At 37.7% G+C, this 26,774-nt stretch overlaps 1 protein-coding gene across 1 annotated transcript; it reads right to left on the reverse strand.

Moving 5' to 3' along the window:
- Window positions 1–4,518: 4,518 nt before the first annotated feature.
- Window positions 4,519–26,510, reverse strand: LOC134803866 (peroxisomal biogenesis factor 19). The gene is made up of 8 exons (XM_063776695.1): window positions 26,382–26,510; window positions 25,464–25,622; window positions 24,778–24,828; window positions 18,899–18,984; window positions 17,293–17,415; window positions 16,341–16,492; window positions 14,991–15,111; window positions 4,519–9,612 (listed from the first exon to the last, which is right to left on the reverse strand). The coding sequence occupies exons 1-8, from the start codon at window positions 26,443–26,445 to the stop codon at window positions 9,511–9,513; spliced, it is 858 nt and encodes a 285-aa protein (XP_063632765.1). The 5' UTR covers window positions 26,446–26,510; the 3' UTR covers window positions 4,519–9,510.
- Window positions 26,511–26,774: the final 264 nt, after the last annotated feature.

Below are 26,774 nucleotides of genomic sequence, written 5' to 3' on the forward strand. Positions count from 1 at the left end.
CTAATTATTCACGGGTAGGGTCGGTTTTTTGGATATAATGACTGGGCTATGAGTAACATTCACAAATAGGTTCTTAAATTAGATTTAAGTTCCAACTAATTGACGTCACGTGACGTATTTTACGTCATTAAGTGTCAATGATTATCCTTTTTGACGCTTTTGGTAAAACCTTAATGGAAGAAACCGCAAGGTGATTAATACACGGTGAATTATATCGGTGATCAGTTGAAAATTATTAATTATCAACCTATTATAGAATTCAATACGCGATCATGCAATTTACTTAACAATCTAATTAATTACAGTTAATCGTCAAAATGAATAAGCACTGGATACTTATATGGATACATAGTCTAATAAAACATGGTCTTCTCTTCCCAGAGTGACACAGGCCTACTTCACAATAACATATGGCCGCTATATATAGCGCTATCGCATATTATCATATACTTAGCGCTGTCGCATGATGACGTAGGCTTGTGTCAGTCAGGTGAAGAGAGTACCAGGCGGAGTATATTATACCACTAACGACATACTGTTTTAAGCAGTAAGTACCAAAATTGCAAAAAGAACTGCGATACAGTAAAAACCATTTATTCCAATTACTTTAATAATTGTAACATACCCAAATGACTTACGTCAAAAGTGAATAGCGAACGAATAGAGTCGCTATATTAATTATTAGATATTTATTTGATAGTATTGTATTAAATCTAGAAGAGCGCCTTACAATAATTAGCAAGCAATTTACAATTAGCTTTCACCGGCTTTCCCCACGAAAGTTGTTATTTACTTCTTTAAAATTGATTAACTTTTTTAATAAAACCTTATTTTATATCAGGGTATGAATAACACGAAAATAGGTTAAAACTTCAAAATACATTAAAATAAAGGCAAAAATATATATCTAAGATTTTTTATAAATTACCTATATGATAAACCTACAAAATAGGAACCAATTCTAACTTCTTTGAAATAAATTAAGTTTATTATTAAGTGCCTTTTAGGCAAACAATTTGTATTTGAAACATTCTTTTTTGGAATGAGTTACTTACCCACTCTTTTGTAAGCCCCAAGATACAGGCTCAGCCTAGTTTGGGGCTTACCGGACACCTTTGTGCATGCGTATTTTATTATAAATAAAAAGTATTCTTATTCTATTCTTATTATAACAATCCTGTGATTGTTACGTATTTATTCTCTCTCTGGAATTGAAGTAAATATGTTTATCTACACACATATCATAAACTCTCTATGATGCCTTCAAAATCCGTAAATAATGCCCCACATTACGATAAACTGTTTTGTTACAGCAAATTTCTTATCTGTGAAAATGTGGTAATAGCTTCATTACTATATCAAAATCAATTTGGTAATGACATTCAAATTTCGAACATCTCTGAAAAAAAAAGCAATTTGATTTGACCCCTATTCTAATATCAGTCGAGATGACGTTTTATTCGAAATCAAATGGCAATTGCATACAATATTGACAAATCTCGCTTGTAAGTTGGTATCGGACGATATGGTAATCGACCCCGACTCTAGTTTGTCTTTGAATTAAAAAAAAAACTACGGATGCGTGACATGCGTGAAAAAAGTTTTCATTTGCCGCCATTTGACGTACAGTTTATCTTTTAATTAGTTTGTAAGTAAAAAATAATTTGTTTTGTTGCTTTTAAAGTAACTATAACAAAAGTTTCGTGTAAAATATACGATAAAGATATTTCGGAGACGCCATCTCATATCCGCGAGTTCCGCCAGAGAGGAAAGTGCCCCAATGTCGGCTGTAATATGAGGTTAGTGAATATATCATAGAAAGTTTATAATATGTGTGTAGATAAAGCAGTGTATGTAACTGTACATAATTAGGCATTAAAACACTCGTGTGATACTATTATGAAACTCATTTCATTCGTTTCATAAACCCACACTCGTATTTTAATGCCTTTAATTATGTAGCAGTCACATATAAACTACTATTACTTAAGTGATTGGTTCTACATTTGATGCTATAACAATTATTACTATAATACAGCTCTAGTTGTTGTAGTCTATTCCGGTTCGCATGTTATGTCTTATTCATTTAAGGAAGTCGTATTAAATATATTATTTTATTTAAAATAAATGTATTAACCTAATACCAACTCATTCGATTTTTGTTCCTTGACAGCCTTTAAACGCCCAATATCATCGATATGTTTACATTATTTACGGCACCTTATTTCCTTGTAATAAGGCATAATAATATTTAACATGGCCCGATACAAGGCAGAATTCCTAACCTCAAAATCGTAGAGAAATTACGCTTTTATAATGTTCTGTGAAGTGTCCGTGAATTTCTAATAACTATCGGGACTTTCATTTCATGTTTGGAGCCTAACAATATACCACCCATGTTTAGCGAGTGTTGGGCCAAACTTGTATGGGAGCGAAACATCATCCTTTGGGATAAATAAAAATATGTAGGTATATACGTTTAAAAAAAAAATATGTCACCTATAGTCTGTATCTTTAGGTATTTAAATAAAAGTAAACAAACAATTTGTAAATTTTTCGGTAGTTATAACATTTATTGGTTAGCCGGCCAAATACAAAACCGCCTTGATCTGTCACTGAACGACCTGACTTTAACCTACATTATTTGATCATGTGTAATGTTTTCATCTACCCTCAACTGGCTTAAGGACCCATTTGAAGGTAGATTTTGTTTACTTTTATTTAAATACCTAAAGATACATACTATACGTGACAGCGTGATAAAACGTCACTTTCTATTACGTTGTTAAAAAGTGACAGTTATTCTATCACGTGGTAGTCATCCACAATACGGCTGCTCGGGGTAATACCATCAAAACAAGTATCACCGATCCGGTCGTACACCTTATGACCATTCCCACAAGAATCCAAGAGATGCCCCGAATAGTGGTTTCGGTCGAATACCGAATATTCGGCCCCTCTCTCGGCCTAAGCGCCGAATATTCGGCGCAAGCGCTGAATATTCGACGATCGAATATTCGGCATGACATGCGAACATTTCGAGTCACAATTATTATGAAAACTGTTCGCCAACAAAACACAACGTTTGCTAAGATATATTTTTTGTTGAACATAATGAATTAATGAAGTAGAGTCATTCAAATCAGACCCATGATGAAAATAAAATATTTTGTATTCAACAAATGCTCAAAAACGTGTTATCGTACCGGGTGTGGCCTGTAACACGAGCAAATAACTAAAACATAGATTGTACTCCTCAAACGGTGACACTTTCGTTCAACAACTTTTAAAAATTAATAAGTATTTAGACTCCCTATTTTTCATACAAAATAAATATTATCTTCAATGGACGCCATCGCCATGCCATATCATTGTGATTGACGTTGCTTGTCATTGTCACGCCTTATTTAAACATAACAAAATTCGCAATAAGTATATTGCGTCTTAGAATAAACTTTAAAGTGTATTAACAATCAAACCACAAGTTATTTTTAAAAGTCGCTGAACAAATGTTGGTCAGTATGAGGAGTACAGCCTAGTTTAATTTTTTGCTCATATTACAGGCCACACCCGGTATTTAACAACTTTCCAAGAATACATTTTAAATATTAAATATACCTAGTTTTTGGTTATTTTTGTGTAATTTTTCTTTTTGGTAAGTGCAACAGATCGGTATCAGCATCCGGCCGAATACTAGACAACATTCGGCCGAATACCGAATATTCGGCAAAGTAGCCGAATACCGAGTAGTTGCCGAATATTCGTGGCGTCTCTAGAATCCACCACTTACTTATATTATAATAAATAAGCATATTTTCTGGTCTGCCTACACGTGTTTACAATATTTAAGTACATTTTTATTGAAATTTACAAATAAATTATTGGACCGGTATTAAGTACCTACTTTTTATTGACTAAAGTCGGACCATGGTAACTCTGCACTATAGTTGAGTTGTAGTGTTAATGGTTGACTGGTAGAGAATGCCTTATGTTATGGCATTAAGACCGCCATTTGTATTTTCTTGTATTGTGCAATAAAGGTTAAATAAATAAATAGTCTGTATCTGTATCTTTAGGTATTTAAAAAAGAGTAAACAAAATCTACCCTCAAATGGCTCCTTAAACCAGTTGAGGGTAGATGAAAACATTACATGATCAAATAATGCAGGTTAAAGTCAGGTCGTTCAGTGACTGATCCAGGCTGTTTTGTATTTGGTTGGTTAATCAATAAATGTTATAACTACCCGAAAATATACACATTATTTGTTTACTTTCCTAAAGATACAGAGTAGGTATAAAAGAAGAAGTCTTTTAAAAGATTTCTAGAGATTATATGGGGCATTATCCATGAAAAGGGACCTTATTGTCGATGGCGCTTACGCCGCACGGCATTGTATTTATATCGGAGCATCGTTAATAATGGCGTAAGCGCTATCGACAATAAGGTCCCTTTTCATAGCTAACGCCACATATTGTCTTTTTGTGACCTAAATAGGAGATAAATAATGAAACAACCAGTCAACTAAACAAATGTAATTATAATTTAAATAACGCAACTATACAATATGTGCATAAATAAAATTAATTACGGACTGCAAATCCTTTATCTTCACAAACAAACAATATACAATATTTGTGACATTTTCATTCAAAAGGTACCAGAATATATATTAGTTATGCCCCAAGTCAGTGTTGGCCGAAAGTTAATGCGAATTGAAAATGTTGGCCATTAACCATTATAAATCGAACCTTAAACCGTAGCGGACGATTACAGTTTACGATTCAATTTATAATGGTTAATGGCCAGCATTTTCAATTTGCATTAACTTTCGGCCAACGCTGCCCCAAGTAGGGAATGCAAATCGGTTATTTTTTGTATGGAAATAACCGCGGTTTCGGTTAATAACCGATAATTTCCATACAAAAAATAACCAAAAATAACCGATTTGCATTCCCTAGCCCCAAGTGTAATAAAACTAATAAAATAAATGTGTTGATAGCGCTCCAAGTGGCAAAAATAAGAACTATCGCACAGCTATTTTACATTTGTCAACTATCTAATAACTATGTCACATCGCAGCTTGGCGGGCGCCACTGTCGCGCACATAGCCAATAAGAATGATTTCTAGTGCCATTTTTATAATATAAGCGCCTTATACTTAACAAATAGTTACCTTTTACTTAAAAACGTCACAAATGTCAATAATAGTATAAATCGACAACACCTTTATTTTTTGAACAGTTCGAGTTTCAATTCGAATACTCTTATACTGGAGGCAAATTCAACATGTTTTAAGGACAACCAGCGACATTGCTAATATTCAATCTGAAATAATCACTGCAAGTATTCATTATGTTACATAATTATAAGTTTCCTGATTAGTTGGGCCATTTTATTTAAAGTTGTCCCCTGCACTTTTTTTCAAAATTGGGATTTTTTATGTTATTTCTACTCAAAATCATGAGCTCTTTTGATCCTAATAGGAGAATAAAAGTGTCCTAAGATTTTCATACATTTTCGATCTTTCCATTCCGAAACCGCCATACAAAGTCTATGAAAAAATGGCAACGGAATGGAAAAAAACCTTGGGACACTTATTTTTTCCTATTAGGATAGAAAAAGCTCGTGATTCTGAGTAGAAATAACATAAAAAATCCCAATTTTGAAAAAAAAAGTGTAGGGGACAACTTAAAATAAAATGGCCCAGTTAGGTAATTTTTTTTAAACATAAAATTATTATAAGATTTATTTAATTTACATGTTTTGACCACGTCGTCCATACCTGCCTTACAGTCACCGAATATATCTGTGCGACTGGACATCCAAAAACATCTAAACACGAATAAGGCGTTCGATCACGTTCAGGTATTTTTGAGTTTCTGTATCTTTTGATACACAGTGATGTGTACATTTTAATAGCGATGTGACAGTCACGGGCTTAAATATGTAAAGCAGGGACCCTAAGCACATAGAATATCGTACATTGACCCTGTTCCTATCTGTATACTCTGTCTCTTTCGGTATTTAAATAAAAGTAAACAAAATCTACCCTCAAATGGCTCCTTAAGCCAGTTGAGGGTAGATGAAAACATTACACGATCAAATAACGTAGGTTAAAGTCAGGTCATTTAGTGACAGATCCAGGCGGTTTTGTATTTGGTTGGTTAACCAATAAGTGTTATAACTATCCGAAAATATACAAATTATTTGTTTACTTTTATTTAAATACCTAAAGATACAGAGTATAGGTATCGCACGCGCATAATTATATTGGGGCACTTGCACAGTGTCATAGACCGCCGCCATCATGGGCGGGACAGTATATAGTATTAATACGCGCGTGCGATAGAGATAGGATGAGGGTCAATGTACGACATTCTTTGTGCTAAGCGTCCTTATTTTATACATTATCATATTTTGGATTTTTACTACAGAATATTGTGATGTGAAGTTATTTATGTAAGCATTATTCTTTAGTCTTTGGCACTAAAAATTAAATGTCAAAAGCAATTTCAACCATAAAAATACTACCACCAATACAATAAAATAAGGGTTTTATAAAAATTCGTTAAAAACAAATTAAATTAACGAATTATATTTATTACAATTTAAAATTGACTGATATTCCGGTGCAACTATAGTTGGTCAAGCGTTTAAATTAAAATAACCTTAAGGCGGTTGGCGCTTACGCTATTATTAACCCGCTCCACTATTATTGCGGTGCTATGCGACGTAAGCGCCAGACGCCATAAGGTACCATTTCTCCTGGAACGTCACAAAAGTTTAATGGTTAGGTATAGGACAATCTTACACAAATCGACCTAGTCCTATACTCTGTATCTTTAGGTATTTAAATAAAAGTAAACAAAATCTACCCTCAAATGGCTCCTTAAGCCAGTTGAGGGTAGATGAAAACATTACATGATCAAATAATGTAGGTTAAAGTCGGGTCGTTCAGTGACTGATCCAGGCGGTTTTGTATTTGGTTGGTTAACCAATAAATGTTATAAGTACCCGAAAATCTACCCTCAAATGGCTCCTTAAGCCAGATTTTGTTTACTTTTATACCTAAAGATACAGAGTATAATTTTCAATAACAAATACACATGCATAGTTACACCAGTCAACGCCTCACTTTATAGAAATGCTATAAAACACACACCGTTTAAACCGCTTCATACATTTTAGTCTCAATGTGTAATCCGATCAACGAGGTCACCCGAAGAGATCAATTTTAAACTGATTTCTTTTCATTTTCAGAAAGTAAGTTACAAAACTTTTATAAAATACTCAGCGCTAAGCAAAACTCTTGGATGAGAAGTCAAAATAAACAAAATGAAATAATAACCTATTAAAGTACAGTCCACTGTAAAAATATGGGTGTAGACAACTTACTCAAAAAAATGTCTATGCAAATGAGCATGGGACATATTTTTGAGTATGATTTGTGAACCCATATTTTTAACTTGACTGTGCAATTTTACATTAAAATCAATCTAGTCTCGCAGTAAGTTTTAATAACACTTATGTTGTGTTGTGGGCACTAAAAGACGATGGCATAGAGATTATACAAATATAAGTACTTGAATACAAATAAAAAATCAATAACTCAGAACCAATATCGTGATAAACATGGAAATAAATGCCCTTGCCGGGATTCTAACCCAGTACCCCCAGCTTTGTAGGCAGGGTCACAGGATAAATAATAGTACTAGGTACAGAAGACTCACTCTCTAACAAAGCGCGTCTGTTACGATCAGGCCAGATATGGCCGCTAGGTGGCGACAGCGCCACGCGCGGCTTATGGTTAGCCACCAAAATTGGTGTGGGACGGATGTACTTGTAGCTACCTGTTGCAAAGCGACGAAATCACGGAGTGAGCCACGCCTGGCAGGGTCACTACTAACTAGTCTAGGGAGGCGTTAATAACCAAATGTTGTCCAGTTCTTGCTGCTACTTTAAACTGAAACTATTAGAAGAAAATGCTAAACGGTAATAATATTGTAAAGGTATCGGTCCTCGTTGATCGGGGTATAAACACAGCTCAACATACTCACTAAGCACCAATAGTTGTGATACTGAATACATACAAATTATGACAATCTGATATTTTTAACATTAATATAAGAGAACACAGTAGCATATGGACGCAGTGTTTCTTTTATACAAAATCGGTGGCAAATAAGCATACGGCTTGCTGGTAAGCGGTCACCGTAGCTCATGGACGCCGGCAACTCTTAAGGTGTTACATGCGCGTTGCCGACCCTTCAAAAACTTGTACATACTGTAGTCCCTCGAGCTAATAACATATTAAAAAAAGTATGTCAAATGTCATAATTTATAGTCACACAGTTTACTTCTATAACAATATGGCTTCTACATAATCTACATTAGTTTACTAAAAGTATAATAAATATAATATATTATATTATATACTTTTTTACATACGAACAATACGATCGGTATACTGCCAACGCGTACATTTCAAAAAGGTACGTTGGGATAAGTGCGGACAATTTTTATTAATAAGGTGAATCGACGTTTTCTTGTCACTAGTTGCCATGGTTACGGTCTCCTGGGTCACTCTTAAAATACTAGTTTTTTCGTATTTAAATGAACCAAACCTGTAATTTTTTGGTAGTTATAAGGCCTTTCCATAATGGGACATCTACTAAGCACGTTTGTAGAACATGGTACAGCAGCTCTTCTAACAAACTATGCTACTATTGTCTCCTGGCTGATGGGACAGAATAACAACAAGAAATTGTTGATATAGACCCATATGCCAAGTGTGACAGTACGTATTAAAGACCGTATTTGTATGATTTCATGTACATATATGTTTTTTTTTTATCATATTTATATAAAGTTATATACTAACTGAGTATAATTGCATGAATTATATAGTAATTTAAATTGTATTTTTCTTATTTACTCGTAATGCATGTTAATTATAAGATGTCATAATGTTTTGAAAAGATGTGTCCCGCCGAGTTTGTTGCCGGTCCCGTATTGGGATACCCTCCTCCAATTGAGGGGGGATTTAAATCTTCTCGAGGCAGAGGCGTACGGTTGGAGCCGGTATAGCTTTATTTGACGTTCATAAGCGCATTGTAATATGCCTACTTGAATAAACTATTTTTTATCTTTATCTTTATCTTACCTATCTTTTTCCTATGAAAGAGTGTGACAAGGGGGGAGGGAGGGGGAGGGTGTCTAAAAAATCGAAATTTTGTGTGACGTAATTAATTAAATAATATAAATGGGCATTTTCATTTAACTTGTACTTTAAAGCGCGACTTAAGTCGTGTTTCAGTAACGTCTAACCGTTACATTCCTGACAAAATGTATGGGATTTGACATTGACCGTCAGTTTTGTAACAATTGCTAACCGGCCGTTAAAGGTGCACAGTTAAGTGAAAATGCCCAAATGCGGAAGTTGGCAGTATACCGTATCTCTCGTCATCAATCTGTCATCAACTCATCATGTCACCTGTCATGTCATGTCACTACATGACGCTGCACTGAGAATTGTCGGGTGCGGCGAGCCCTTGCGGCGGCACGGCCATGTCACCTACTAACTCTGTGGGAGGCTGGCCTAAGTCTTGCATCTGGAAAATAAAATAGAATAATATTTTGTGTCAAAGGACTATGCGTCAAAATGGTCCCAATACCAACAGAGTTGAGAATTAGGTCATTAGATAGGTATTTCTATTTACTTCATTTCGTTCTATGGGCACCACGCAGAATTCCATTGTAGAAATGAGATATTGGTATTTTAGTCAAAATGTCGTCGCCTTTATTACCTAGGCAATAGAGTCCATCGCTGGGTGAGCGCGGCAAGCCATTCGCCGCGCTCGCCCGGCGGTGCGCGAATATCTACTCTGAAGCAATTATTTACTTACTATGACTCTATTGCCTAGGTAATAAGGGTGACGACATTTTGACTAAAATACCAATATCTCAGTTCTACCATATACCATATAACGAAATGAAGTACATAGAAATACCTATCTAATGACCTCTCATTTCTGTTGGTTATTGGTTCTGACTCCATACAAAGTTGCCCATGGTCCATTATAGAAAATCAAGCATTTTCTGTAATAGCGTATATGCGTGCGCTCATAAGGGCCCCTTGAGGGGGATATGAGTCGCTTAACTTCAAAATCGGGTAGACACATCAGTCAGATTATGCGAATTTGGTAGAAAAGGTAATAGGGTCGATATTTGCTGAGAGGTCGAATGGATTTACCCGAGTGTGAAGTTAAGCGACACAAATTAAGTTTAATCATAGACTTCATAGAGTGATGTTTTAAGCAACCCTAGGAATCAAAAAAATTAAATCAAGATCTCAATCAGGTTGCATACTGGTCTAAGAAAAACAGTTTAGTTCTGAATCCTTTGAAATCAAAGTTTTTAATACTAGGTACCAAAAATCAAGTGGCAAATACAACACTACGCAACCCACAGGTCCGTATTCTAGACGAAATCATTCCTCGCGTGTCAGAAGCCAGAAACCTGGGAGTAATTATGGACGAGAAACTGCAGTTTGAGAATCACGTTCTAGAAATTACGCGTAATTGTTTTTACCGCCTCACAGTTTTATACAAGATTCGGAACTATTTAAGTGTAGATATGCGAATAAAACTTTGTGACACCCTTGTATTGTCAAAACTGAACTACGCCGATACGGTCATTGGAAACTGCTTGTTATCTCGTGCAAAAACTCAGTTACAGAGGCTTCAGAATGCCTGTGCCAGATTCTGTTTTCCGATTCCACCAAGAACACATGTAACACCGTTTTTAAATAGTGGCAATATGCTTAAGATGGAGGCCCGTAGAAAATTACATTTTGCTTCACTCTTGTTCGGGATTATGCTGACCAAACAACCAACTTACCTCTACGAAAGACTAACGTTCTCCCGTAAACACATAAGGCAAGCCCCCCGCCTCATCTGTCCAAGGCACAGGTCGGCTAGTTTCCGTGGCAGCTTCCGGTACGCAGCCACGCGGTGCTGGAACAATCTCCCACCACCAATAAGAAATGCCAGCTCACTATACATGTTCAAATCCAGACTGAAACTGCACCTACTCAAGGAACAAACGATCCCCACCTAGCCGACCTATACCTACCTACATCCACCTGTATTTGTACCGACTACTGTGCTTTAGAGTCTATATATTTATTTATGTATTATGTAAGTATTTATTCATAAACATGTCTCATTTTTCTTATTTTGTTAATAAATTACCATGTCAACCGCACATTCTGTTGTATTCTGCTTCGGTTTTGTTTTTATGTTCTGTGTTGTTTTGTGTTTGTTTTACGTGTCAATGGGTACACTGAAAATCAGCGTCGTAACACTGTTCATGTGCTGCGACACATGCTGAGTGTTATCCTTTTTGGAACCTCTCGCAACACTGTAACTTCAAATTTACCTAGACTTAAGCATTTTTTAATGTTGTTGTGTATGTGTGTTTCCAATAAAAGCATCATTCATTCAAAGTAAGCATTCCATGGTACTTTGAAGATTCTGCTATCAAATGGGGTATATGGATACACTTGAAAAACATAACCAGACATAAGTTATTGTGGCAAAAACGAGTGTTTGAGAAAATGAAACATCGATAAATCTGTTATCGATAAGTCATAGGTAGATTAATATTTAAAATATATATGTAACTTCTACTTGCTGTAGGTAAGTTACCGAGAAATTTCCATAATGCAAATCAATTACAAAGCGGTACATAATTTCTTTATTAAATATATTTAGTACTTAAAAAATAAAGCGTTAACTGTAGTATGCAGTGCCAAAAGAATAGAAAACTACCAATATATCAAAAGCAAAGATATATGTAACTTCGTATAAGACGAATAAAATCTAAGGAAAAAACGTGCCTCGGAATTCAAGTAAAAGTCATTCTCGAATAGATGCCGCACACACCTTTAGCCTATCCTCGGCTAGATGGCGTGACGACACCGTTTCATATTTAACAATTTTAACACATAGATATCAGTGAATGAACATGGATCGTAATGATATAAAAATAATAAAATCATTTATCCATATACAGGGTGGAAAGGCACGACGATCCTTTCCGGAAATGGGAGATAGTTTAGCCTAAGCTCTATATTTTCTCCATAGAAACTATGTTAATATGGGCAACCGTTTCTAAATTATGACCTTTTAAACATCCACGCAAAAAACTACTTTGTTCTAACCCTAACAGGTGACAGGGTCAATGAACTTACTTGTAAACAATCAGTATTCGACAGGAAATTATGCTAATTTGTTGCCATCTAACCATTTTTAGGTCTGCTTACAGCACGGTAAGAATCATTGCAGGATTTTCGCTTTCTTAGTGGTTCCACTTGTTCAATACTTGAATGAAATAGTTATGTTATTCCTTAATATTAATAATACTAACCACAACATTGTTTACAACGACAGTTCAAATGGTGACATTGACAACCACTCAAAAGTACGCAATCGTCTTATAAATATCTCTGGTTTCCTTGACTGATAAAAAGGTTTTAGTTTCTTAACACGTTTCACAAAATTATTTTCGAATAATTGGAAACTATTTAAAATAATAAAAAATTACATGTAGGTTGTGTTAGTTGCACCAAATGAACTTGCAAAAATGAAATAATAAGAATAAATCAAGAATAAATACTTCTTCAATACCAAACTAACAAACCTTCTTGCGTGGTAGGAAATAGACAAGACGTCTGATGTTTGAAATTAAATTTTCATTGAACTATACTTATTGAATGTCATATTCTTCAAATAAAAATGTTAGATGCTCGTGGCTATTTAAATTTGTGGGGCTGTGTAAAAGATATGGTGTACCAAACCAAACGGAATGTGAAACTGCGGACGAAATGAGACAAAGGCTAATTGGTGCTTTCTGCGGAGGATAAATGACGAAGAGCATACACTATATCGCATGTGCATCGACATACTCGGGTACGGGCTGCGGCGGCGTTGTAATACACGGAGGTACATTTGAACACCGTATGTGAAAAGAAGATAGTATTAAATATTGGAAAAAAGTAATTATCTAAGAAAGTAATAAAATTGTTTGTAATATTTTTGCATGCATTTGATTTATTTGACATTTATGCGTCATTCATACATCATTGCGATACTGTCAACGATCGGAAAAAAGTGTAAAGTCCCGAGCTTTCCCGACGGAGATCCTTAATCTAGCCGTCATGTGCACATGCTATAGGGTTATCACCACAGTTAAAAAGTAGTATTTTTGCAATTTTTATTTTTTACTCAATTAACGATTCTTACCATTACCAATAGTCTCTGTATCACTTAAACGACCTAATACTTCCGGGAAGGATCGTCGTGCCTTTCCACCCTGTATATACATTTTTTCATAACGTTATACGTTTTCATTTTGAGTTTTAGTCGTGTGTCGATAGATGGCAGTAAATTTACAGTGACTACAAAATTTACAATGACAGGACCCCTCTATACTATCTATTCTTTTTGATCAAAAGAGAGGAAGATATCGACCGTGTTCTGTATTTCACGGTAGCTATCTTCTTATAAAATGTAATAAATATCCATAGACTAGGAAGCCTCTAGACGGAGTTTAAATACACGGACGTCACACAAAGACACTTTCGACTCGAACATGGAGTAAAATGACCGTATGCGGGGCAGAGGGGGTAGCGCGACTATGCTAAGTCTGGAAGAAGTTTTGTCTGTGTAAATATCTAGTATAACGTCAAGGTAACATGGATAGCAGACATGTCGATATTTTATTTTAACAATCACTTTATTTTGCCACAAAAACTTCTATGTCTGAACATAACCTTCAGCAACGGAGTGGAAACGATATGAACCCCTTTGAACGCCACGCCTATGTCCGGTGCGTCATCGTGAACCTTGTGGGAACGCACTAAGGTTGATATTGGGCTGTAGCCGCGCGCGTCAAAGGGTTAAGTTAAGAATCTTAAAGATGTATAGCAGGGTCTGTCTCCGTACAGACCCTGCTATACATCTTTAAGTTTAAGTTAAGTTACCTTCTGCATCCGTTCCAACACCACTTCAAACCTTTTCCTCTTGACATCTTCGGGGTCCGTCTCCGTACATACCTGCTATACAGCTCTAAGTTTTAGTTTAGTTACCTTCTTATGACGATTTCGATTATGACGGGCAAAGTTGAAGGCCAGAGGGCTCGCGGCAGACCACCCGCTAGATGGAGCGCACAAGTTACTACACCGTTGCATCTACATCTGCAGGAAGCCGTACATATGGCGGGTGACAGAAGCATATGGAAGAGACTGGTCAGCAACATTAGGACATGATGTCACGATCCTCAGCATTGAGGGAACGACTGATGATGATAAAGTTACCTTCTGCATCAGTTCCAACACCACCTTGAACCGCTTCCTCTTGACATCTTCAGAGTCCATCTCCGTACAGACCTGCTATACAGCTCTAAGATTAAGTTTAGTTAAGTTACCTTCTGCATCAGTTCCAACACCACTTCGAACCGTTTCCTCTTGACATCAGGGTCTGTCTCCGTACAGACCTGCTATACAGCTCTAAGTTTAAGTTTAGTTAAGTTACCTTCTGCATCAGTTCCAACACCACTTCGAACCGTTTCCTCTTGACATCAGGGTCTGTCTCCGTACAGACCTGCTATACAGCTCTAAGTTTAAGTTTAGTTAAGTTACCTTCTGCATCAGTTCCAACACCACTTCGAACCGCTTCCTCTTGACATCTTCAGGGTCCGTCTCCTGCTCCGGCTCCAGTTCAGCGCAGACCTGCTGCATCAGCTCCTGCTGCCGGCAGTACCTGTCAAGAATAAATTAAGTTACCTTCTGCATCAGTTCCAACACCACTTCGAACCGCTTCCTCTTGACATCTTCAGGGTCCGTCTCCTGTTCCGGCTCCAGTTCAGCGCAAACCTGCTGCATCAGCTCCTGCTGCCGGCAGTACCTGTCAAGAACAAGTTAAGTTACCTTCTGCATCAGTTCCAACACCACTTCGAACCGCTTCCTCTTGACATCTTCAGGGTCTGTCTCCTGCTCCGGTTCGAGCTCAGCGCAGACCTGCTGCATCAGCTCCTGCTGCCGGCAGTACCTGTCAAGAAGAAGTTTTATGTCTAAAATGACACTTTGTACAAGCTTTTATCGACGATGACGGTAATGTTTTTTGACAGGCAGCAAATATTCATTGAGACATTATTATTTCAAACTTTATTGCACATCAAAAAAAGGTACGAATGGCGGACTTTTATACCAGTCAAACATAGGGCCAAACAGAGTAATGTCAAGGTGGGTGCAGTGAGAACCATTTCAATTGAAGGGATGTTTACAAAAACAACATAACTGCTTAGAGCGGTTGACACTTTTTTCTCTCTTCTTCTAAGTCGGTCCCTCACTGCTGAGGATCGTGACTCCGCTTACTACTTTTTCCTATGGCAGCTCTCCACTTCTCCCTGTCGGTTGCTTTGTGGAAAGCGTTGCTTAGTGTGATGTCCATCTGGGCGGATATTTGGTCACACCATCTCGTTGGACTTGGTCCTCTAGGCCGTCTGGCGTCCACCTTTCCCATCACCACGAGTCTCTCCAAGTTGTCAGGGTCTCTGCGAGCTATGTGACCGAAGTATCTCAGTACTTGTTGACACTTTTTTAAGAACATTGTTAATCGTTTCAGGTGTCAACCAGTGTAGTCAGTTATGTTGTTGTTTACAAAAACAACATAACTGACTACACTGGTATCCCTTCAATTCTAACAAACTCAAACACAATTAAGTTGAGTTTTCTAAGGCCACCTCCTGTGTCCATCATCAGATCAGCTAGATGGCGCCATAATATTACATTGTCACCCAACTTACACATGTATAACAATTAATCCAAAATCCCACCTATCATAGTCATCCTGGGGCACTTTCCCCTTGTTTTCCTCAAGCCAGGCGGGGTACTTGTCCACCAACTCCTTCAAGGAGTAGAGGACCTCCTTAGAGAGGAGGAACATGTTGTTCCTGAAATATAACGAATAAACCAAAATGCCCACCTGTCGTAGTCATCCTGGGGCACTTTCCCCTTGTTCTCCTCGAGCCAGGCGGGGTACTTGTCCACCAACTCCTTCAAGGAGTAGAGTACCTTCTTAGAGGAGGAACATGTTGTTCCCGAAATATAACGATTAATTCAAAATGCCCACCTGTCGTAGTCATCTTGGGGCACTTTCCCCTTGTTTTCCTCAAGCCAGGCGGGGTACTTGTCCACCAACTCCTTCAAGGAGTAGAGAACCTCCTTAGAGGAGGAACATGTTGTTCCAGAATTAAACGATTAATTCAATATGCCCACCTGTCGTAGTCATCCTGGGGCACTTTCCCCTTGTTCTCCTCGAGCCAGGCGGGGTACTTGTCCACCAACTCCTTCAAGGAGGGGTAGAGGACCTCCTTAGAGAGGAGGGACTGCATCATGCCTTGCATGAAGGGGAGGAACATGTTGCCTTCCTGAAACAACAAATAAATGAATGGATCAACTTTTTTGTGTAGTTATTCTGCACAGTTTGTTAGAAGAAATGTTGTATCATGTTTTACTAACATGCATAGTGGCAAAGAGAATTTTATATAGAGGCAGATTGTCATGGTAATTTTTGTAGCCACAGTAAATTTGCTGCCATCTTTCGACACATGATTAAAACTTCAATGTTCTTTTACTGATATGTGTTAAATTTGTTAAATGCGAAAAAGTGTCGCCATCTACTCGAGTATAGGCCAAAGGTATGGCACCATCGCTCGATAAGATACCTTTACCCTATACCATACCTTTGGCCTATGCTCGTGTAGATGGCGACACTTTTTGACATTTAAGAAAAACACATATCAGTGAAAGAACAACGATAAAAGTCAAATGGCGTTCTAAAAGTTTTTATCAGTTGTCGAAAGATGGCAGTACTTACTGTGACTACAAAAATTACTTTGACAATCCGCCTCTATCACAGAATAAATAATAGTACTAGGTACAGAAGACTCACTCTCTAACAAAACGCGTCTGTTACGATCAGGACAGATATGGCCGCTAGGTGGCGGCAGCGCCACGCGCGGCTTATGGCATTCCCCAAAATTGGTGTGGAACGGATGTACTTTTAGCTACCTGTAGCAAAGCGACGAAATCGCAGAGTGAGCCACGCCTGCCTCTATACTAAATTCTCTTTGGTAGATTGCCATGTGACGGCACGATCTATTTCAGCTGTCAACTAAGGGGTTTTTTTTAAGTCAACATCCATAACTGTTTGATGGTAGATCCTCACCTGGTTTTCTCCAAGGTTGAAGTTTCCAAACATATTGGCAAGGTCCTGGTCGCTGAAAGGCGTCTGTAGACCTTCGGAGTTCGAGCTCAGGTTCTGAAGGGTCTGGGATATAGCTGCTGACACCTGGCAAATATAAAATAGTTATTTGTTTCACTCGGGGGCAAAGTTGTTGTTTAACCGCTTGTGCCAATGTTGATACCCGAGCAAGCGAAATATTCCAAAATTGAATCACGAGAGCAGCGAGTGGATAGAAAAATGGAATCTAGAGCGTTGCGAGGGTTGCAAAGCACGACGGTTAAATAAAAATTGGCCCCCGAGTGAAACACAAAATTTCTCACCGCACCAACTCGAAGAAAATATTAACTGTAAGTTATCAAACAAAAACAAACCAAATCAAATTGAAATGAATTTTATTAAATATTTTTCATTCAAAATCATCATTTAAAAGTCAATTCTACCAGCAAACATAAGAAAACAACTCAAAATTTGCATTAGATCACTTTGCCTCACAAGTGAATAAAATGCAACTCTGCTATCAGTTTTTGAACGATCAAGAGAGCTTTTACCAGTTGGTGTGGTGAAAATAAATATTACGGGACAAATTTTCACAGATTTGCTCAATAAGGCTCGGTCAGTATCAATATCGCCGCTATACTTACTCAACCTCGTATCTGCAACCTTCATTTGATGACAAAAACAGCCGTATTCCGAATGAAAGAAAAGCGACATTTCCATCAAATGATTGTTGCAGATATGAGGTTGAGTAAGTATAGCGACGATATACCGAGCGTCACACAGCTAAAATTTTCCTCCTATGCCAGATTGGGGCTAAGAGAATAGAGTGCATAGAGACGGATTGTCAAAGTAAATTATGTAGTCACTGTAAATTTACTGCCATCTTACAGATGATAAAACTGTTAGAACGCCATTTGACTTTGATCCTTATTCTTTCACTGATATGTGTTAACTTATTAAATATTAATGCCATCTACTCGACAAAAGGCCAAAGGTATGGTGCAATCATTTCAAGCGATGGCGCCATAACCTTCAGCCTACTCTCGAGTAGATGGCGTTAATATATTTAACAAGTTAACACATATCAGTGAAAGAAATGATCAAAGTCAAATGGCGTTCTAACAGTTTTAATCGTGTCGACAGATGGCAGTAAATGTACTGTAGCTACATAATTTACCATGAATAGAATAGAATAGAAATTCTCTTTACACATCATCTATTCGGAAAAGGGCTTTTTCTTCCCCGCTAGGAGGGATCAAAGTGGCACTTTTCTGTTCTACGACACTGTTTTTGTTATTTTTTTTCATTCTTTTTTTGGCTTGAAAAATATTTTGAAACGTAATAATTGTGTCAACACTAAGATTTTTTTAAATTCCTCATAGTTGAGGTGAAAAGCAGTATGTGTCACACGGTATCAAAATTATTTCGTCTTGGGCGTTAACACTTGAATCCCTCATTACGCTCAGGATTCTACTTTAGAATCCATCGCTTCATTCAGGATTCAATGTACGCCCTTGACGGAAATATATCATTTTGATCCCTTGTAACACAAACTACTATTGATCGAAGGGAAATGCAATCCAAAGCGTACCTCGTCTATTTTAGCTGGATCGGCCGCGGGGGCTTCCCCGCCGTCCGCGGCCGCGCCCGCCGGCTTCAGCACGGCGGCCGCCGCCTCTGCACAATATATTATACGTCAATCAATATGAGTAAAACGGAACAATCTTAAATAAATAAATAAATATTGGGGACATCTTACACAGATCGACCTAGCCCCAAACTAAGCCTTGTACTATGGGTACTTGGCGACACTTTGGCAATCTTAAACTTGTCACAACAACGGCCAAAATACAACATTATCCTATATTTCAATTATTTTTAATTATAGTATTATGGTTTTATAATTATTATTATTTGTATCTCCTTGGATATCACGGGCCTATAATCCCGGCTTTTTGATAGGCTTGCGTGGGGACACAGATCCAACACGTAGAGGCCCCTTGGAGAGCTTTTATGTCATGTAGAACGCCTGCTGGAACCCGTTCACAGGTGCTACAATAGACACCCATGAACCGGTCTCAGCAGGCATTGGGACTATTGTAGAACAAGAGAACAGTATACCGGTCTATGGATTGAAGTAATTAGTTATTATTATTATCATCTTTATTCAATTAGGGTCTTAGGTTAGGATTTTACAATGTGAGTATAAAAGTAAAATATAAAAACACTTACAAAACATAACAAAAATATATAAACACATTATAAAAAACCTAACCTAGGGTGCCGCCGGCAGCGGGGCTTGGCCCAAGCTGCCGGTGGTCAGGGCCGCAGAGTGAGGAACCGACGTACTATACGCGCCGTGTCCAAAATTACCGCCTTCTGCATCTGACCCTTGATCCAACCACCCAGCGAGAGTCTCTCTAGGTGTTGGTCGAGACTCTTCGCTATGAGACCGTTCGCTGACACAACTATCGGAACAATGATCGTCGAGTCAACATCCCACATGGCGGTAATCTCGTGAGCTAAGTCTAGGTACTTGCTGGACTTGTCCTTCTCGGCCTTCACGAGATTCTCATCATGGGGGATGGTGGCGTCGGCGAGCACGGCCCGGCGCTGCGATCGGTCTATCAGCACGATGTCAGGCTTATTGGCGACAATAGTCCTGTCAGTGATGATAGATCGATCCCAATAGAGCGTGGCACGACCATTCTCGAGAACAGGCGCAGGTAAGTACTTGTAGTACGGTACTTCGCGGTCCACAAGGCCGTATAGAAGAGCAAGTTGTTGGTGAATAATCCTGGCTACGAGATTATGTCTGTGCAAGTACTCACCGTTAGCAAGATGAGAACAACCGGAAATTATATGCCTGAGTGACTCTCCGGGACGGCGGCATGCCCGACAGATGTCGACCGTACCGTCCTTCAGGATATATTTCCGATAGTTGTTCGTCATCATCACTTCGTCCGCAATTGCACAGGCAAAACCCTCGGTTTCTCCGAAGAGGTCCCCGAATCGTAACCAATTCACCGACGCGAGCAGGTCCACATCGGGTCCCGTGAGGGCCTTGTAGAACCGCCCGTGTAGCACCTTACTCTCCCATGCCGCCTTGCGATCCGCAGTACTTAGTACCACAGGTTTGCGCCAGTTCACGTTTGCCAAGGAGAGCGGCGTGAGGTTCCTGTCTACTGCCACCACATCACGATGCATCCCACACTCGTTGTTAAGGAAATAATTCCTGAGATTGTACACCTCGCGGTTGTGGAAATCCTTGGCGTTTAGAAAGCCTCGACCTCCACACTTCCGTGGGATGTACAATCTCATAACTGACGAGCGTGGGTGTAGCATGCGATGTGTGGTGAGCAGTGATCGGACCCTCCGATCCAGGGCGTCCAGCTCGGTCTGAGTCCACCTTAGTATGCCAAAGGAGTATGTGAGGAGGGGCATTACCCAGGCGTTGAAGGCGCGCACTTTGTTGCCTCCTGACAAAAGACTGTTAAGGACTTTTGTGAGCCGACTGAAAAAGCGCTCCTTCACTGACCGTCTAATACCCTCGTCCTCAATACCCAACGACTGTGACATACCAAGGTATTTATAGGTTTCTGATTCAGAGATAGATCTGAAAGACATTGTCTCAGAAAGTTGTAAATTTGTTGAATTTACAACCCTCCCCCGCTGTACATGCATAACCGCACATTTATCGACACCAAACTCCATGTTGATGGCACTACTGAAGTCTTCGGTGGTTTTCAGTAGCTCCAACAAGCCTTGGGTATTTGGTGCAAATAATTTGAGGTCATCCATGTACAGAAGGTGAGAAATAACTTCACCCTCTCTCCGAAGCCGGCAACCTAGTCCCAAATCCTTCAGCAGGGTGCTGAGGGGATTCAGAGCTAGGCAGAACCATAGCGGACTCAGACTGTCGCCCTGAAAGATTCCTCGCTCGATCCTTATAAAATCCTGTGGGCCAGGTCGGTCATCCCCGCCTCCTGGTTGACGAAGGACTGTGGTCCACTGCCCCATACACGCGCTTATTATTATTATTATTAAAGCCTTTCTTATACGAACTGTTAACATTTCATTTAACAATTATAATTTTTTAATACAGTTGCTCAAAAAGTGCTACTTTACGTAGCTGTTTAGCGTGCGGAAAGTTGGTTATCTCGAACTAGTGCTTTTTACTTTTCCAATTTTTTTAAATTTATACTTGTTCCAATTCACGACTACTTATTGATGAGTGTTAATATTAGTTTCCTTTAAACGTCGTAATCAGCATAAAAACCTACTGTTAATGTAAGAATGTGAAAAATATACATATTTCATATTTTAATACTTACCTCTTCATCATTATAACACGTTTATTTTTTAATATTGAATATTGAAAATTCCGTTCTTAATAAGTTGTCTGAATGGAACGGAATAGCTGCCAAACGCCCATAGATATAATATACTTAAAGACGACGTCTAAGCGAGCTGTCACTGTTACCACTTTTGTTTAGTGTACGATTAACAATGTTTTACTTATTTTTTCGCAACTGTATTAAAAAACGTCGTTCGATACACGTGCGGAAATGTCATTCTTCACTCGTCCCGAGTCTTGCCACTCGCCTGCGGCTCGTGGCAAGATATCTCGGTACTCGTAAAGTAATGACATACCTTCCGCACTAGCATCGAAATGTACTATTATGTATGTATATTTCTATATGCATGTTCGTAAGGTCTTTTTGACCTAGGCCTCTTCCGAATCGCCTTTTTCTAATATATTTAAGTATTTGTCCAACATTTTCTTCCATTCTTGTCTATCTATTGCCATTTCTTTCCAGTCTTTTCCTATTGTTTCTATTAGGTCTTTTTCCCATCTTGCTTTTGGTTTGCCCTTTTTTCTTTTACCAATTTTTGGATTCCAATTTGTTGCTATTTTTGTCCATCTGTTGTTTTTCATCCTGGCTATGTGCCCGGCCCAATTGTATTTTTGTTTCAATATATGTATTGCTGCATCTATAAATCTTGTTCTTCTTCTTATCTCTGTGTTTCTAACTCTGTTTGATAACTTTATGTTAAGGACACTTCTTTCTATTGACCGTTGACATACTTGAATTCGTTTGATGATATCTCCTGTGAGTGACCATGTTTGACTACCATATGTAAGACAGGGCAGAATGCATGAGTCGAAGGCTAGTTTTTTTAGTTTTATTGGTAGTTTCTTCTTAAATATATCCTTCATGGCCCAGTACTTCTTCCATGGCTGTCCGATTCTTCTTGTTATTTCTTTGTTTGTGCAGTCTGTGAATGATACCTGTTTTCCAAGGTATATATACTCGTCAACATATTCCAGTGATGTATTCTCTATTTGTATAGTCACTTTTTTTGAGTTGGTCATGACTTTTGTTTTTTCTTCATTCATTTCTAGACCTACTTTTTGACTTTGTGCATTTAGTTCTTGCAGTAATATACTGAGTTCAGTTGCACTGTATGCTAATATTACCAGGTCATCTGCGAATCGAAGATTTGATAAATATTTGTTGTTTATCTTGATGCCTTTTTGTCTTTCTTCCCAGTTTAGATTTTTGAATATTTCTTCTAAGACCGCTATGAACAGCTTTGGTGACATTGGGTCTCCCTGTCTTACCCCTCTGTTGATCTGGATCTGTCTTCCTAATTTGTCTGTTTTTACTCTGGCTGTACTTTTTTCATAGATCTTTTTTATGACATGTATGTAGACTTCTGGTATGTCCTGATTCTCTAGTGCCTGCCATATCGATGTATGAGTGATCGAGTCGAAAGCTTTTTTAAAGTCGACAAATCCTATATAAAGTGGTATTTGGAACTCTGTGTGTTTCTCAATTATTTGGCATAGGGTCTGAAGGTGGTCTGTTGTGGAGAAACCCTTCATAAATCCAGCTTGTTCTGTTGGCTGTTTATTATCTAAAATAGGTGTGATGCGTTGTAGTAGTGTCATTGAAAAAATCTTGTAAATATTAGACATTAGACTAATTGGTCGGTAGTTTGATATGTCATGTGGGTCTCCTTCCTTGTATAATAGGGATATATGTGCCTCTGTCCATTGAGTGGGTATTTGTTCATTTTCTTCTAAAATTTTATTAAATAGTTTTGTTAGTGGAACTGCTATTACTGGTTTCATCATATGTATACTTTCATTTTTGATGTTATCCGGTCCTGGACTTTTATCTTTTTTAAGTTTATGTATTGATTTTTGTACTTCTTCAACTGTGAATGGATCTACATTTTGATTTCTCTCTTCATTTTGTTTTCTAGTTGTCTGGTTTGTCTGTTTTAACGAGTATAACTCCTCATAAAAAATTGTGGCAATTTCGTTGATATCCTTCCTGTTGGTTTTTTCCTCTCCTTTTCTATTTTTCAGTTTTGGCATAATGGGTTTTCCTTTGTTTAGAATTTTTTGTGCCTTTTTTATTGTTCCTGATTTTTCTAAATTTTCTCTGATGACATTTAATTTGTAGGTTTTGATATCTTCTTTTATTTTATTTTTGGTAATCTTGTAAAGGTTTGACAGTTCTTCTCTTTGCGATTTCGTCTTGCATTTTGTATTTCTTAAAAGTTGGCGTTTTTCTATTAGTGTTAGTGTATCTCTTGACAAAATATTTCTATCCATTCGTCCTGTATTGGATTTTCCCACTAAATTTTCTTTTAAAATGTCCTCAAATTTGTTGTAAAGTTCTTGCACGGGGTAGGGGGTTTGTCCCGTAAATATGGTGTCCAGTTTTTGGTGTATTTTTTCCCTGAGTTCTGCCAGATTTTCAGGCGGTGTTGTTATTAGAGTTCTGTTAAAGTTTTTCCTTGATTTACGAAGTGTATCTATGCATAAAGTGGCTCTTAGCATTCTGTGATCACTGTTATGTTGTAGGTTGGATATGACTTCACAGTTCTTGAAGTTTTGTTGGAAATTTGTTGTGATGTAGTCGATCTCGTTTCTTGTGTCGCCTCCCGGTGATATCCATGTCCAGCGTCTGCCTTTTTTCTTTTTGTATAGTGTGTTAAGGACTTTCAGTTGATTTTCCATTGCAAAGTGAACAAGTTTGTCTCCTCTTGGGCTTCGAGTACCATACCCAAATTTTCCCAAAGCTGCACTTTCCTCTGGTTCTGTCTGCCCTATCTGGGCGTTGAAATCCCCTTGTAAAATTATGTTTTTATGGCTGTTGCTCATAGCTTCTTCTTTATTTTGATAAAAGGTATTTATTTCACTATCATTTGATTTTTCCATCGGAGCATACACTTGAATTATAGAAAAATTGAATTTGTTAATGTTCAGGTCAAGTGAGTATACTCTTTCTGAGGTGTATCTGAAGTTTTCTACATAGCGGTTGGTTTATAATAAATTGGGTTTAATATCGTTTGAGAAAGCAATAAAATAAATGCTCCTTTATTAGGTTTATGGAAGTTTCAAATTAGATTGAATCGGAGTGTACATTGGGTCTTATAGGATAAAGCACTCACCGGCCATTTTCGAGAATGTCTGTGCTATCTGCTCCTGGCTGATTTCTTGCTCTGAAACACAACATTTTTTTTTTTATAAAATTATTTATTTATTGTAATTATATTTTTTTTTTTTTTTTTTTATTCATATTTATTGTAATTATAATTACACACCAAATCTTTATTGCACCACCTCAAAATAAAATTACAAGAAGACAGAGATATACCCCAGGCTCCCATGAGCCGTGGGAACAAGCCGGGAAAAACACCAGAAAGAAGATTGCGAGGTCTACAGCTCACAGTAGGACTAGCATAGGATGAGTTTGACAGTTTCCCGCCTGCAATTATTATCCGTCCCTCTCTAACGAATACTTGAGTAAAACAGGTAGTCATCTCACAGACAAGATACTGTTGGGTCCATCCTGTGCTAGGCCTACAGAGCTTCTAGTTATAGTCTGAGGTTCTAGTTATAGGTAGTCCCAGAGGACTATAGCACTCTCAATATTTCGTTGATATTCTAGAATAGTATTTAGGTAAGCATAACAATTGATCAGATTAGCTAAATTAAATACATAAATAAACAAGATACCAACATTGAATACCAGTTTTTGTATGAAAAATATACCTAGACCCTAGGACCTAGAGGCAGGGACCGAATTGCCAGTAGTCTAGGTGATTACTGACTAGAACTTATAAACTCTGCTTACGTTCACCCGGCACACCACTGCCAGCACTGAAGCTGCCAAGCAGAGCGGCCATATTGCTCTCGAACTGCGCCGCAGCCTCCTTAATGAACTCCTCGCTCCACACCGGCTCCTGTGCCTCTCCGGCTGCAGGCGGCTTCTTCGTCATGTCTTGGAGAGCGCCTGGAACCAATAATTGTTAATTCAGTGAAATTGACTTAATAGCCTAAAGACTATGGTTCTAGCTATCTTATACCTTTAAACAAGCAATTCTTGTACATATATTTATTTATATATATATTTCGAGGATCTTGGAAATGGCTCTAACAATTTTGATGAAGTTTGCTATATGGGGGTTTTCAGGGACGAAAAATCGATCTAGCTAGGTCTTATCTCTGGGAAAAGGGTTGTTATAATTATAGTTTCCGAGCAAAGCTTGGTCTCCCAGATATTAGTACTTATGAGTAACGTAAATGTAGCAACCGCCATGCAATTGAAGTTACATTTTCAATGATATTCAGAAATTTGACATAAATTTCAGCATTTTGGAGAGTTTAACTTTTATTGTATGGAAGTGGCTTTAAAGCAGCGGATTTGTGAGACCTAACAGCCATACTTGTTAATAAATTTGTTTTTTTTTTGAGAACTATTGTACTTACAAGGTCAAATATTAATATAGTAGACATCATTCAACTAAAGTACTAATCACAATGACTACCTAATTATTTTAAACTAAAAATGTAAGCAAGGACACGTGAAAATACTTCTCAATGACGAAATTTCGTCATTCTTCGTTTTGCACGTTCTCGTATTGACAAAGTTCATTAATGTACGTAATGCTTGTTAATGTATGCAAATATTTAAGGTACAATGCAAACGGATATAAAAAATAAAGGTTATACTTATTAGGTAATGAATCCCAAGATTATTTTAAGAACTTACTGTCGAGTAAATCGTCCAGTTCCGGATCAACCTCCTTTTTAGTCGCATCCTTGTTGTCGGACATAATAATTTAGTAAAGAACTATTTAAATTAAATTTGATGTGAAAATTTTCACAAGTCTAGTTTTTTGACGTTTAAAAATTTTATAGTCAGTGAGTGAGCCTTATCAGCCTTATACTTACCTTACCTTTGAGATAAATACAGTAATGCCAACGAGACAACTAGAAATTGAAATATTAGCTTGTAAAAGAAAAAGAACTGTCCCATGTTTTATATGAAGATATTTTTATATTTACTATTTAATTTAAATTACAATTAGGGTACATACTTTACGTATTGAACATTTAGTTTACAAATAATTTAAAATTATAATATTTTCTTTAAAAATGTTGT

This window comes from Cydia splendana, chromosome 27 (assembly GCF_910591565.1).
Source record: "Cydia splendana chromosome 27, ilCydSple1.2, whole genome shotgun sequence".
Lineage (NCBI taxonomy): Eukaryota > Metazoa > Arthropoda > Insecta > Lepidoptera > Tortricidae > Cydia > Cydia splendana.

Excerpts from the sequence above, each read along its gene's own strand:
- LOC134803866 (XM_063776695.1), bottom strand. The coding sequence starts at position 26,445 with ATGTCCGACAACAAGGATGCGACTAAAAAGGAGGTTGATCCGGAACTG. Across the intron at positions 17,416-18,898 it reads ATCCAGCTAAAATAGACGAG|GTGTCAGCAGCTATATCCCA; the intron begins GTACGCTTTGGA and ends TATATTTGCCAG. Across the intron at positions 16,493-17,292 it reads TCAACCTTGGAGAAAACCAG|GAAGGCAACATGTTCCTCCC; the intron begins GTGAGGATCTAC and ends TTGTTGTTTCAG.